The sequence below is a fragment of the Lactuca saligna genome, chromosome 4, assembly GCF_052625555.1.
Source record: "Lactuca saligna cultivar CGN05327 chromosome 4, ASM5262555v1, whole genome shotgun sequence".
In the NCBI taxonomy this organism is placed as follows: Eukaryota; Viridiplantae; Streptophyta; class Magnoliopsida; order Asterales; family Asteraceae; genus Lactuca; species Lactuca saligna.
In genome coordinates this window covers 34,319,542-34,334,222 of record NC_136420.1, presented here as the reverse complement: position 1 = coordinate 34,334,222, position 14,681 = coordinate 34,319,542, and the positions used below count along the sequence as shown (strand labels likewise).

At 40.0% G+C, this 14,681-nt stretch overlaps 1 protein-coding gene and 1 non-coding gene across 2 annotated transcripts; one reads left to right on the top strand and one right to left on the bottom strand.

The window, feature by feature from the left end:
* Nucleotides 1–1,430: 1,430 nt before the first annotated feature.
* On the bottom strand, nucleotides 1,431–1,537 carry LOC145044588 (small nucleolar RNA R71). Its single transcript, XR_013681537.1, has one exon. It is a non-coding gene; the product is annotated as a small nucleolar RNA R71 (small nucleolar RNA).
* Nucleotides 1,538–2,485: 948 nt separating this feature from the next.
* On the top strand, nucleotides 2,486–9,282 carry LOC145039464 (uncharacterized). Its single transcript, XM_078987521.1, has 5 exons — nucleotides 2,486–3,184; nucleotides 6,805–7,152; nucleotides 7,279–7,535; nucleotides 7,686–8,194; nucleotides 9,146–9,282. The coding sequence occupies exons 1-5, from the start codon at nucleotides 2,486–2,488 to the stop codon at nucleotides 9,280–9,282; spliced, it is 1,950 nt and encodes a 649-aa protein (XP_078843647.1).
* Nucleotides 9,283–14,681: the final 5,399 nt, after the last annotated feature.

Sequence of the window (14,681 nt, the reverse complement as noted above, 5' to 3'; positions counted from 1 at the left end):
TAGGGAATTAATTAGTTTAAACAATTGGCCACTGCTTGAATTGATTAATTGTCTAAGGGTTAGGAGTAATGAACATGAACCTAACCACTATAGTTGGTAACCAATAATAATTGATTTATCATTTAAATAACCATAGGAGTGAATTGGTTGAGCCTAAACAGAAACTCTTTATTAAATTTGGTGAATTTGTCATTTGCTTTAATTGTTTAGTTAATTAAGTGCTTAAGTGTTGTGTTTAAGTTTCTAGTCTTGTAAAACTAGAGAAAAACTCTTTTACTTTTATTACTTGCTTAGTTAAAATTAGTTATTAGATTAATTTCCGTTCCCTGAGTTCGACACCCTACTTATCCAACTATACCACTAAAAGACAGGTTCACTGCCTTTGTATGCTTAATTTATCCTTTGTGTGCTTAATTTATCAACTAAAAGTAGGATTAAAACTAGATCGTTTCACACACATCAAGTTTTTGGCACTGTTGTCGGGGAACGGTTTTAAATAGTTAATCTAATTCCTAATTTTTCCGATCCTTTGTGTGAGTTTACTGGCACAAAGCTAATTGATTGCAGTTTAATAGTTAGTAATTAGGTTTTAGCATCTGTTTTAGTTTTTTATATTAAGTTTAGTTTTTTTTTTTTAAATTGCACTGCTACTCGCCGAGTGCATTCGCACCTACTCGGCGAGTAGAGTATTAGTTTACATATAATTTTTGTTTTTTTTGTTCTTTTTACGTTTTTATCTTGTTTTATTTTAGGACTTTCATGACCAGAGGATCAAACACTCTGCTGGTACCCCCGTTTGAAGATCCGGAATCCGCATTGAGAAGGAACAGAGGAAAGGATGTGGAGAGCTCGAATACACCTAAGAAGTCACCTTTGTCTAGTTTGAAGACTGTTTTTAGGAAGAAAAAGAGCAGCAAAGCAGGTGCATCCAGCGCATCTTTAGCAAGCGAAGACCCGATCAAGGAAGACACCGAGTACGACACCGAGGAGGAAGAAGAACCTACATACGGGCACGACTCCGATTTCAGCGACGAGTTAGCTCTTACCATGGCTAACATTTATGAAATCCCCATGGGAGAGTGGAAGAAGAGGATCCACGATGACACCGGCCTGGGACTTGTGCAACCCGCAATTCCCGCTACTGCTACGTTCGAGCTAAAGGGCCACATACTACCCAGCTAAAGGAAATTCCTTTATATGGAAAAGACCACGAAGATGCCTACAAGCATTTGGATGAAATCAATGATGTAGCTGATTACTTTAATGTTCCAAATGTGTCTCGCGAGACTCAGCTACTTCGCATGCTTCCAGTGACATTCAAAGGTGCTGCAAAAGACTGGCTCAAGTCACTTCCCCCCGGGTCAGTCACCACATGGGCCAAGATGAAAGAAGAATTTATTGATCACTTTTTCCCAACTTCCAAGATAGCCAAGTTGAAGAAGGTCATTGCTAACTTTGAACAACAAGTTGTAGAGTCACTATATGAAGCTTGGGAGAGGTACAAAAGCCTGCTAAGAAATTGCCCGCACCATGACCTTAATAGCCAGCAAGAAGTCTCCATCTTCTATGATGGAGTCAATGTCACAACCAGGCAGTTACTTGACTCGCAAGGCCCGCTCACAAAGAAGCCACCCCCGGTGATCAAGGAATTGATTGAAGAATTCTCTAAGCACTCTAGAGAATACCATAACCCAAGAAATGATGTCACTATGGGAGTCGCATATGCAGCTAATGAAGACTTGTCCGCAGTCATGGCTATGCTAAAAACCATGGATAGGAGGATGGATAAAATGGATCAAACGATCCACGCTATTCGAGTGGGTTGTGAAAATTGTAATGGACCTTATCTTACTAAAGACCGCGACTTGGATGAAAATGGCAACAAAAAGGTGCAAGTATGTTACTTAAGTGGAGACCGATATGATGAAGATTAGCAAAAAACAAAGAAAGAGTGGCTCCCGTATAAAGAGTACAAAAAGGCTATGGAGGAGAAGTACAAGCAGAAAGGAAGAGGTTTTTACCAAAAGGAGAAGTCGGCAGAAGAAAAAAAAAAACCAAGTTTGGAATAGATGCTTACCAAATTTGTAGCTGCTTCAGAAAAGAGACATAGTGATCATGATGTTGCAATTCAAGAAAAAATAACTATGCTTAGAAACCAGCAAGCATCTATCCACAACATAGAACGCAGCTAGGGCAACTTGCTCAACAAATCATCCAAAGATCACCGGACGAACTTCCTAGTAAAACCGAAAATAACCCACGAGGCGCGCACATAAATATAGTCACAACAAGAAGTGGGAAAATAATCACTCCTCTAGCCCCTATTCAGAATGAAGCACCCAAGGAATTACAGAAGAAGGATGCAGAAAGTCAAACCCAAAATCAAAATCTTCAAGGAACGGAGCCTACTCGCCGAGTCCAGAAGTTTCTTGATCATATCAAAGCTCTTCAAATCAACATACCTTTCATCGAAGTTGTCGCAAAAATGCCTAAATATGAAAAATTCCTTAAAGAACTTCTCACGAATAGAAGGAAGATGGAGGAAGTGAAAAAGGTAGTTCTTAATGAAAACTGCTCAGCTGCTATGCTAAATAAGCTACCAAAGAAGAAGGGTGACCCGGGGAGCTTAACTTTGCCTTGCCAATTTGGTAACTTGGCTACCATTCATGCTTTGGCCGATTCAGGAGCAAGTGTAAACCTCATGCCATATTCATTCTTCAAGAAGCTGGATCTCCCAAAACCAAGACCAATTTGTATGGCGATTCACTTAGCAAACAAGACAGTCACTTTTCCAAGAGGCATATGTGAAGACTTACTGGTCAAGGTGGACAAATTTGTATTTCCCGCTGATTTCATAATTCTAGATATGGAGGCGGATCCTCAAGTCCCGCTCATCCTCGGAAGACCCTTCCTAAACACTGCGAGTGTTATAGTAGACATGAGGGACTCGAAGCTTACTTTGCAGGTAGGAGAAGATTCAGTTACTTTTGGGGTTGATCAACATATGAAGTATGCAAGGAACAGTGACGACACGGCATTCTCAATTGACATGCTTGATGAATTAATGGATGAATGCATAAGTGAAGATTCCAACAAGTCCATAATATTTGATGAAGAATTTGATTCTGAAAAAGACTTAATGGAGATCGAGAGGCTGCTGGAAGAAGCTGAGTTTGAAGAATTGGTGAAACAATCTGAAAGTTCAACTCGCCGAGTAGGGCCGAGCTACTCACCAAGTCGATGCTTGGAAAAAAACAGAATTCGTAAATTCAGCTGCCAACTCGCCGAGTCCCTTACCTGCACTCGGCGAGTACAACCAACAAAACCCAAAAACTGAGCTCAAGACGTTACCAGAACATTTGGAGTATGCTTTCCTTGAAGATATCCATCAAAAGCCAGTCATCATAGCCTCTGACCTTTCCAAATCTGAAAAGGAAGAACTAGTTCAAGTTTTGAAGAAGCGAAAGCGGGCCATAGCATGGAGCATTACCGACATCAAGGGAATAAGCCCCTCTTATTGTTCTCATAAGATTAATCTGGAAGAAGGAGCAAAGTCGGTTGTACAACACCAAAGACGATTAAACCCAAATATGCAAGAAGTGGTCAAGAAGGAAGTGGTTAAACTTTTAGATGCGGAGATTATATATTCCATTTACGACAGTCCGTGGGTGAGTCCGGTCCAAGTGGTACCCAAGAAAGGAGGGATGATGGTCATAACAAATGAAAAGAATGAGCTTATTCTGACACGAACGGTTGGAGAGTTTGCATCGATTATCGAAAGCTAAACGATGCCTCTCGTAAAGACCATTTTCCCTTACCTTTTATTGATCAAATGTTAGAAAGATTATCGGGCCATAGTTATTATTGCTTTCTAGATGGATTTTCAGGTTATTTCCAAATACCCATAGACCCAATGGACCAAGAAAAGACCACATTTACTTGCACAAGTGGGAGTTTTGCTTATCGATGCATGCCCTTTGGGCTATGAAATGCACCGGCGACATTTCAAAGGTGTATGACAGCCATATTCCACGATATGGTGGAAAAATTCATGGAAGTTTTATGGACAATTTTTCTATTTTTGGATCTTCCTTCCATGATTGTCTCACAAATCTTGACTTAATGCTTGCTAGGTATGAAAAAACCGACTTGGTCCTCAACTGGGAGAAATGTCACATTATGGTCAAGGAGGGTATATGTAACGACCCAATTTTCACGTCCGAAAATTTCATTTTAAAACATTACTTTAGAAAACATTAATAATTAAAAACATTGTTTGATCAAACCACAACACAACGCAAACCATGTTTAAAATCCAAACCATACAACCCATCAAAATATCAGAGTACAAATCCCAGTGAATCTCGTAAATGCGGAAACCAGAGTGTGTGCATGATGTGCCGCTACCGCGCCAGCTCCTTCCCCTTCGAAGAAGAGGTACCTGAAAACAAAACTGTAAAACGTAAGCACAAAGCTTAGTGAGTTCCCCCACTGTACCACATACCACATAATCACATAACATACATAAATTTGTCAGGCATATCTGGGTGCCCGACCTACCCCTTCAGTCCTCTCGACCGGATACTGCCTAGCATATCTGGGTGCTGGCCTCCCCTTCGGTCCTTTCGACCGGATACTGCCTAGCATATCTGGGTGCTGGCCTCCCCTTCGGTCCTTTCGACCGGATACTGCCTAGCATATCTGGGTGCTGGCGCCTAGCATATCTGGGTGCTGGCCTCCCCTTCGGTCCTTTCGACCGGATACTGCCTAGCATATCTGGGTGCTGGCCTCCCCTTCGGTCCTTTTGACCGGATACTGGGGACTATTTCACCCCCTACTACTACCACATAACACATATATCACATAGTCTAGCAACCCTAGATGAATATCACAAAGACAATCATCTAATCACACATCTCCTACTGGTGGGCCGGCATTGTGGCCTTAGACCCACCGCTACTGGAAGGCAACTCACCTCAAAGTAGCTGCTGAACTGATCGGGAACTGACTGACCGCTGCTGCTGCTTCGGAACTCCTCCGACTGCAATTCCCACAACATACTCAATCACACACTGCTAAATGTCCTTTGGGTAAAATGACCATTGGTCTAGCCCTAAGTCAAAATCAGAGTCAACTTTCAGTTGACCCAACTCGCCGAGTTGGCTCTCCAACTCGCCGAGTCCCTATCCAGATGATTGTCCTGAGTCCCTGATTCTACTCGTCGAGTTAGGCTATGACTCGACGAGTTCTTCTTCTAAACTGACATTGAAGTTCTTCGTCCTACTCGCCGAGTTGTACGAACAACTCGTTGAATTCATCTTCATTCGATGAACACTCATGCTTAGACTCGCCGAGTCTGTTCTTGATCTATGAAGATTGCCTTGGACTCGCCGAGCCAGGCCATGACTCGCCGAGTCCTACCATGGGTGAGTTCAGCTTCCAACTCACCGAGTCACCCCCTGTGACTCACTGCTCAAACTCGATACAGCATAAAGGGACCAATTCGGTGACTCGCGAGCAGACTCGCCGAGTCATTGCCATGCATCCATTAAATACACCGATTTTTTCGATTTCAGTCCATGCCATTCATAGATCTGGGCTTCTAAGACACGAATCACACGTAAAGTTTCCAACTTTACGTGTAGATATTCACCAATATGGATTTTAGGGTTCAAAATGCCTCAAAAGGGTAGATCTAGGATGAACAAGCCACATGGGTCCATAAAGCTAACAGATATGAGCTCCTGGAGCTCAATCTTGCCTAGATCTAAAGGCCAATCCACTTATTACGAATCATTATGCACAAACAAGCTTGGGGAATTACTCAAGAGTGTCTTAAATGAAATCTTAAGCATAGAAACAAGGGGAAAATGAGATATACCTAAATGAAACATCTGAAAAACACAATGATGCTTGGATGGCTCTCCTTCCTCTTGATCTTCTTCCCCTTCTTGCCTCAAAACCTTCAAGAATACACACAAGAGCCTCAAACTCTCAAGGAACAAGCTTAGGACGAGGGTTGGGAGCTCTGGGGTGAATGGGGGCTGGCAAGGGGCGGATATGAGGTTTAAATAGGGTGCAAACCCCTGAAACTTAGGGTTTCATCCAACAGCGGCAACTCGCCGAGTCCAGGATATGGACTCGCCGAGTCGCCAACTTAAACGTGTCCTGGGTCTCGTCCCTACTCGGCGAGTCGGACCTATGACTCGCCGAGTCCAAGGCTAAAATAGGAAATACTCAAATAACATTTACATACCAGGAACTAGGTGCTACAGTATAGTTTTAGGCCACAAGGTTTCCAAATTGGGAATTGAAGTGGATCGGGCAAAGATTGACACCATTGCCAAATTACCCCCACCAACTAATGTGAAGGGCATTAGAAGTTTTCTAGGTCACGCGGGTTCTTACCGGCGTTTTATAAAATATTTTTCTAAAATAACTAGACCTCTAACACAATTACTCTTAAAGGATGCACCATTTAATTTTACTAAAGGGCGTTTAGAGGCATTTGAAATTTTAAAGGAAAAATTGAATAATGCCCCGATCATTATTGCTCCAAATTGGAATTTACCATTTGAAATAATGTGTGATGCTAGTGACTTTGCATTAGGAGTTGTCCTTGGTCAAAGGGTTGATAAGCACTTTCGACCCATATATTATGCTAGCAAGACTTTAAATCCGGCTCAAGAAAATTACACCACCACGGAAAAGGAATTATTAGTTGTGGTGTACGCTTTTGATAAATTTCGCCCTTATTTAGTTTTATCTAAAACAATAGTTTTTACTGACCACTCTGCTATCAAGTATTTGTTTGCCAAACACGATGCCAAGCCAAGATTGATACGATGGGTTCTACTTCTTCAAGAGTTTGACATAGAGATACGCGACAAAAAGGGAATGGAGAATGTAGCAGCTGAACACTTGTCAAGACTTGAAAACCCGCGATTGCAAGAAGATAGAGTTGGAGATGATTTTCCAGACGAGTACATTATGGTGACCGTGGGAGAAGAACCATGGTTTGCAAATATAGCTAATTACTTGGCTAGAAAATACATCCCAAAAGATCTCACAAGTCAACAAAAGAATAAATTCTTTTCCGAAATAAAGTATTACTTTTGGGATGAACCATATCTTTTCCGAAGCTGCGCGGATGTAATTATACGAAGATACGTGTTCGGGAATGAAAGCCGGAAAATATTGGAGCATTGTCATAGCGGGCCTGGACATCATGGAGCACATTACACTGCTAAGAAGATCTTTGACATTGGCTTTTACTAGCCCACGGTTTTTAAAGATGCAACACAATTTGTCAAAGAATGTGATGCATGTCAAAGAGCGGGAAACATTTCATCTCGTAATGAAATGCCACAACATAGTATTCAAGTGTGCGAAGTATTTTATGTGTGGGGGATCGATTTCATGGGACCATTTCCCATGTCCAAAGGCAACAAATACATATTGGTGGCGGTGGATTATGTATCCAAGTGGGCGGAGGTACAAGCTTTGCCAACTAATGACGGTCGGGTGGTGGTGCGGTTTTTAAAGAAGTTATTCTCAAGATTTGGAGTCCCGAAAGCTCTTATAAGTGACCGAGGCACTCATTTTGCCAATGATCAACTAGAGAAGGTGCTAAGGAAATATGGGGTAACCCATAAATTTTCTACATCTTACCATCCACAAACTAGTGGACAAACCGAAGTGACAAATAGAGCTTTAAAGAGAATCTTGGAGAGATCGGTGGGGAGCAATCAAAAACAATGGTCAGATAAGCTAGACGATGCACTTTGGGTCTTCCGTACAGCTTTCCAAAACCCTATTGGTACTACACCATATAGGCTAGTTTATGGAAATCAATGTCATTTACCGGTGGAGATAGAGCATAAAGATTTTTGGGCCTTAAAGTTGTGCAACTTCAACATGGCAGAGCTCAAGAACAACCGGTTAATGCAAATGAATGCTCTTGAGGAACTTGGAAATGATGCTTACACTAGTTCTTTAATCTATAAAGAGAAAACCAAGAGTTGGCATGATAAGAGGATCGAGGAAAATAAAGAATTTCATGAAGGGAAAAAGGTGTTGCTCTTTAATTCAATGCTAAAACTCTTCTCGGGCAAACTTAAATCAAGATGGGATGGTCCTTTTCTAGTGAACAAGGTGTTTCCACATGGTGCTATAGAGCTATTGTCAAAAGATGGTACCCCTTTCAAGGTCAATGGACATAGGGTCAAAAGGTATGAAGAAGGAGTCCTAAGGAATGAAGGCATGGAATAGTTGATGTTGCTGGAAGGGATTGCAGCCACGTAGAATGGGAGGAGTCCAGCTATTGACTCCTTAAAAAGAAGCGCTTCCGAGAGGCAACCCGGGTTTAGAGTTTGCATTTATTTTTCCTTTACTTTCTTTTCAATTTCTTAGGATTTTTTTCATTCATCTTCTTCTGAAAATATGTTTTAAAGGATTGCTTGAGGGCAAGCAATGCCTAGAGTGTGGGGTGGTGGATTAAAAATAAGAAAAAAAAATCATTTTTTGTCAAACTGCAAGCTTTACTCGCCGAGTAGGTGCGTGTACTCGGTGATTACTTGTCAAAATAACTAAAAAACGCGAATATGCAGTTCTACTCAGCGAGTAGAATTTTTCTACTCGGCGAGTAACCAACTTACACAGAGGGTTTATAATTTGTGAAAAAAGGTTTTTCACTCATTTTACCCACATACTCGCCGTGCACAGCAACTCTCAAGCGATTCCTTCGATTTTTGGCTGAATCTTAAACTTTCAAGAGTAAAGGTATGATTTTTACACTTAAAACTTATCAAAGGTTAAAGCTTTATCACTTCATTGCCCTTATTTTGTTTAAATTCAGATTTGGGGGTTTCCTCAATTTCTAGGGTTTTGATTTTACTGTGAATTAGGAGGTGTTAGGAGAAATTTCTTTTGGATTAGTGGTTATTGGACTTAGTACAGCAAACCCCTATGCAAAATTGGGTGTTTTGGATGACCCATATACATACGACATGAATCTGGTCCCAATGTTCATCGTACTCACCGAGTAGGACATGAACTCGGCGAGTAGGAGGCTATACATATCTGTTTTATTCGATTTTAATTGTTGGGTATTGTTTGTTTGTGCTTTCATAATGTTATTATGCAGGTACCATGTCCAGAAGAGGTCAGACTTCAAGAGGGGGAAGCCAAGGGGACATCCTATGGCTCTCGTTTCGCCAAATCACCTCTAAATCATCTCAAGCCCGTGCCAAAAACAAATTAGAAGCTTTGAAACAGAAATAGATTCACTTACCCAATGCAGTGGACTGGGATTGGCTGGGAAAGGTTGGTTTGGAAGAGGAACTGACACCATATTTGGTGAAAGAATGCAATATGGGGGATTCAACCATCATATGTGATGGTTGGTTACAGTTATTCAAAATTCAAGAACCGGTCTTCACCGAATTATGTTGGGAGTTCTTTGCTACCATCTCATTCCGAGGTGGTAGCGAGTACTAGAATCCCAATGTAATTTCCTTTTCTCTTGGTGGGGAGCTGCGACAATGTAGCATGGCTGAATTTTCATGGAGGCTTGGCATCTATGAGCAAAGTACTATGTTGAATGAAGACTTTGAAGCTTTCTTGGAGAATTTCCACAAAGATCTCCCCGAGGCAGTGGTTGCTTCTACCTAGTGGAATACTATTGCTAACCGGGTGTACATCCCATCTACCGCACAGGAGGGTCACATTCGTTCACTGATCCACCGTCTCATTCATCGTTTCATTGCCAGCACGATTAATATGCGGAAGGATGATGACAAGGTCCCGACCCTTGACATCTTCTATCTTTGGAGTATTATTACTCTCGATGTTTTCTACAATCTCCCCTACTGCATCGCCAAATATCTTGCGGAATGGGCTGTTAAAGAGAAGGTGACCTCCAAGATCAATGGAGGGATGTTTGTGACAAGGCTTGCAAAATCATTTGGGATATTGGATTTGCAAGAGGCAAGGGCGTTGACGGTCATTTCTCCCGCTCCGTTCAACACAACACTATATAGGAGGGCAAGGATTGTGGAAAAGTTTGGAGATTCTTTTTCTATTCCACATGCGGATGAGCCTGCTATCCCCGAGAAGCCGGGAAGGCGAGTGAGGCAACGAAGTGAGCGGGTATGAGAAGACCCACTGGTTATTCCGGTGGAGGAAGAGAACGATGGATGGAACCAAGTTGAGTACCGGCAATATTTGGATGATATTGGAAGAAGGGTTAATTATAACAATCAATCATTTGAATACCTCTTCGAACAAATGCATATCGCACCGAGACCCGGTCGCGGTTATCCCTACATTATGAATTAGGAGGAAAGGATGATGAGGAGCAATGAAGGAGGAGGAAATGGAGCCAGAGGAGCTGACATGGAGGAAGAGGATTGAAGATTTTATGTTTTATGTTTTTTATGGTGTTTGATTTGAACAAATGTTGAACTTGGATGATTTGGTTTCTTTTAGGACTTTTATTGTTTTCACTTTTGGTTGCATATTTTTCAGGTTTGGAAGGTTAGGATGCATATAGAAGTTTTAAGGGTCAAGGTTCAAGTAAGGAAGTAAGGAATGTTCGAGTAAGAGTGCAAAGTTTTGTAATTAAGGTTGAGTCCGTTAGAGTTGGGAGTGATGGAGAGTGTTGCTGCTGAAATGTTTAGATAAATTATCCTAATTCAAAACCTTCATCGAGAAGAAAACAACCTGGAAAATTTTTGGTAATACAGCGCCTACTCGCCGAGTGCACAACTCCTACTCGGCGAGTACATGGGTAATTACACATAATAACTGCAAGTTAAGATCAAACTCTCCGAGTACACGATACTACTCGCCGAGTAGACTGACAATTTTTGAGTTCCAGAGTTGTTTTGAGCACTTTCATTGCAGTACTTGTCCATTTTTCGTGAAGAGTTGTTACTGGAGGTTTCTAGGAGTTTTTCCCTACATTTTTGAGTTATTTGCATGACTACCACACGAGATTTTGACACCCACGACATGGATGAGCTATTTCCATGTCCAAAGTTACTTGAAGATGGAGTAAAGATAAGAGATATCAACCTAGCGACTGCTACCCAGTGGAGTTTGTTCCAATTCTCTCTATATTTCAAATTTTTATTTTTGCATGATATGCAATGAGGGCATTGCATAAAATAAGTGTGGGGTAGGGGGTTAGTCACATATTAGTAAATTTAGAATCTTAATTTAGGCTAATTTTAAAATTTTCAACTCTCGCATACCAAAAATATTACTTAGGAATTAATTTAGAAAATATTGGTAAAAAGCAATTAGGATTCCATGTTAGAATTGTGTTGATAATTGCATGAAAACCAAAATGTTTAGTTGAGCCTATATACGTTCTAGTGCATTTGTGGCTTCCTTATTCCAGTGAAATCATGGGACAAAAACACGACCTTGCTCAGCCTGAGGGATGCAATATGTTTAGCATCGTGTACCAGAAATGTATCCAGGAAAATTGTTATCTTTAACCAATAAAGGTTGAAGTTGAGCGTCCATGCTTAAGCATGTAGGTTTTTAGTGAAAAAAGTGAGGTACATGTAAAAAAAAAAAAAGAGAATTACAAGAAAAAGTTTGAAGAATTTTTGGAGCAGTCAAATATGAAATTAGAAGATCAAAAATTCTGAAGAAATTCAAAAATTTGAAGATACCAAAAACCAAACAACAAGGTGGTGAATTCAAAGATATCAAAGATCAAATGTCAAAGAAATAAAGAATTCCAAAGAGCTCCAATGTGGTATCATAAATTGTAATTATCTAGATTATGTATGCTTGGGTTGCTCAACCAAAAATATCTTGAGGTTAAGAGGTTTTCTGAGGATGGATTCGGAGGGATGCATAAAATGAGCATAGTTCGGAGTGAGTGGGAAAATGTTTATGAGGATTGTGAGTATTTGGAGTATGGGGGTATTTAGGAAAATTTTAGACACAAATGCATGCGTTGCGGTCTTGGCATAATGGTTGGGTTAGATTGGAGTTGTCATATGTGGTTCTAATGTGTTAAAATTCAGTTTTGCTTGGGGGCAAGCAAAAGTCAAGTGTGGGGTATTTTGATATTTGCATAATTAGTCATATGTTTAGCATACATTTTTATTCATTTTTAGCTAATTATGTGCATAATGTGGACAAAAGGTACTTAATAATGCTTAAATTTTGTTTTCAGTCCAAAAGACATGCTTGGAAGTGAAAGGGAACAAGGAGAAGCAATTAGAGACCAAAGAATGAAGAATGAGGAACAAAAGCACATCTACTCGGTGAGTTCTCGAGGCTACTCGGCGAGTACCCAAGAATATTCCAGAAGATAAGTCAAGACTCCTGGTATTAGACGGATTTTATGCATCTACTCGGCGAGTTGGGTGTTCTACTCGCCGAGTACCCCCTGTTTGGTGATAATTATAAATATCGAACCATTATCCGAATGGGAAAGACTTTTGGCGTTTTTGAGAGCTGCATCTGCGAAAAAGAACCCTTTGAAGAGTTGAGAAACCCTAACCTTCAATCCTTTGAAGAATCAAGGCAATTTAGGTTATTCATTCCACTTAACCTTAGGAATTAAGCATGTTTAGCCTAGTTGAATTTATTTTTGAGTTTGTTTTTGCTATGGCTATGAACTAAATTCGTTTTGTTTCTGTTGGGGAAGACTAAGTTACTCCTATGGTTTAATTATTACTTTTTGATTAATTGTTATTTGGTGATTTTATTAAATTAAGTTTGTTAAAGAACCTTATGCATTAATAACACCTATTTTCTGTTAATTGGAAGGCAATTAAGCTGCATTAACATCTCTTCGTTGTTAACCTCATATGTTATGTGAACACTTTATCATATGCCTAGGAATAATGAATATGAAACTAGGATTAGTTAGAGAATGGGTAAATTAATGTGTGAGCTTGTTTGAGAAACCAATAAACAAGAGGTTAATTGAAACACCAACTAGATTAACTAATTACAAATCTTATTTAATCCAAACAACTAACTAGGTAATTAATTAGTTTAAACAATTGGCTACTGCTTGAATTGATTAATTGTCTAAGGGTTAAGAGTAATGAACATGAACCTAACCACTATAGTTGGTAACCAATATTAATTGATTTATCATTTAAATAACCATAGGAGTGAATTGGTTGAACCTAAACAGAAACCCTATATTAAATTTGGTGAATTGTCATTTGCTTTAATTATTTAGTTAATTAAGTGCTTACGTGTTGTGTTTAAGTTTCTAGTCTCGTAAAACTAGAGAAAAACCCTTTTACTTTTATTACTTGCTTAGTTAAAATTAGTTATTAGATTAATTTCCATTCCCTGAGTTCGACACCCTACTTATCCAACTATACCACTAAAAGACAGGTTCACTGCCTTTGTGTGCTTAATTTATCAACTAAAAGTAGGATTAAAACTAGCTCGTTTAACACACATCACGTGGCGATTGACTAAAGTCAACATTTGTCGTTGTCTTTTGGCATGGGTTAAATTTTGGTCAAATTTTTATTTTTAGATGGTAAACTTAGGGTTTTCCTTGTGTGGATTGATAGGAAGTGTTTGACACCCATCTTTTGGCGGTGAGAGCTTTTAATTATAATCGGCGCAACATTTAACTAGGTTTTTAGTCGGCGTTGTGAATCATGTACTTCTTCTCACTATACTTGGGGTTGAACTCACTAATGCCGACCCATTAGATTGTTTATGTAGGATGCTAAATGTCATTGTGACACTTGTATGTTTGTATAATTAGGTTGAAATAAACCCTAGGGTTGGGCCCATTGTTGTATGTTCGGGTTGAAATAAACCATCAGGGCTGGTCCTCAGGCGGGCCCATGATTGTATGTTGGTTTGAAAAAAAACCTAGGGTTGGGTCCATGATTGTATACTGGGTTGAATGAAACCCTAGGGTTAGGCCCTATAGTTAGGCCCATGATTGTATGTTGGGTTGGAATATACCCTAGGGCTAGGCCCATTGATATGTATGGTATGTGGTATTTTAGGGAACTCGCTAAGCTTTGTGTTTACAATTTTATGTTTATGGTTTCAGGTACTTCTAATACGAAAGGGAAGGATCTGGCGTAAATGCACAACATCCCCCAGAGTTTTATGCATTGGTTATTTGTGATTTATACTTCAATGTTTAAATAATATATTCACTTTGACTGGTTTGGGAACAACTCATTTGTATGGTTATTTGTTTTAAAAATGAAATTGGGCCATATGTTGGGCTTTGATTCCTAGTTGGCTTTGGGCCTATGGATTGGTCCTTGGGCTTAAATAAGCCAAGCCTGGGGTAATGTAGTAATTATCCAACTATTTATTATGGTTATGTGTTGGGACCCAATTATTAATTGGGTGTTGTTTTGGTGTTGACAGTTCGGGAATCTGTCATCCATCAACTGGGGTTGAGCCTACGGGACTTCAGCAGTGTGGGATTGTTTCTATGGGACTTTAGCAGTGTGAGGTGAGTTACCTTCCAATAGTGGTGGGTCTATGGCCACAATGTCGGCCCACCAATAGGAGTTGTATGTTAGATGATTGTCTTTGTGATATTCATCTAGGTTTGCTACTACTTGATATGTTATATGCTGGCATGATATGTTATATGTGATAGTGATAGTAGGGGGAGAATAGTCCCCAAGTTCGGTTGTTAGGACCGAAGGGTA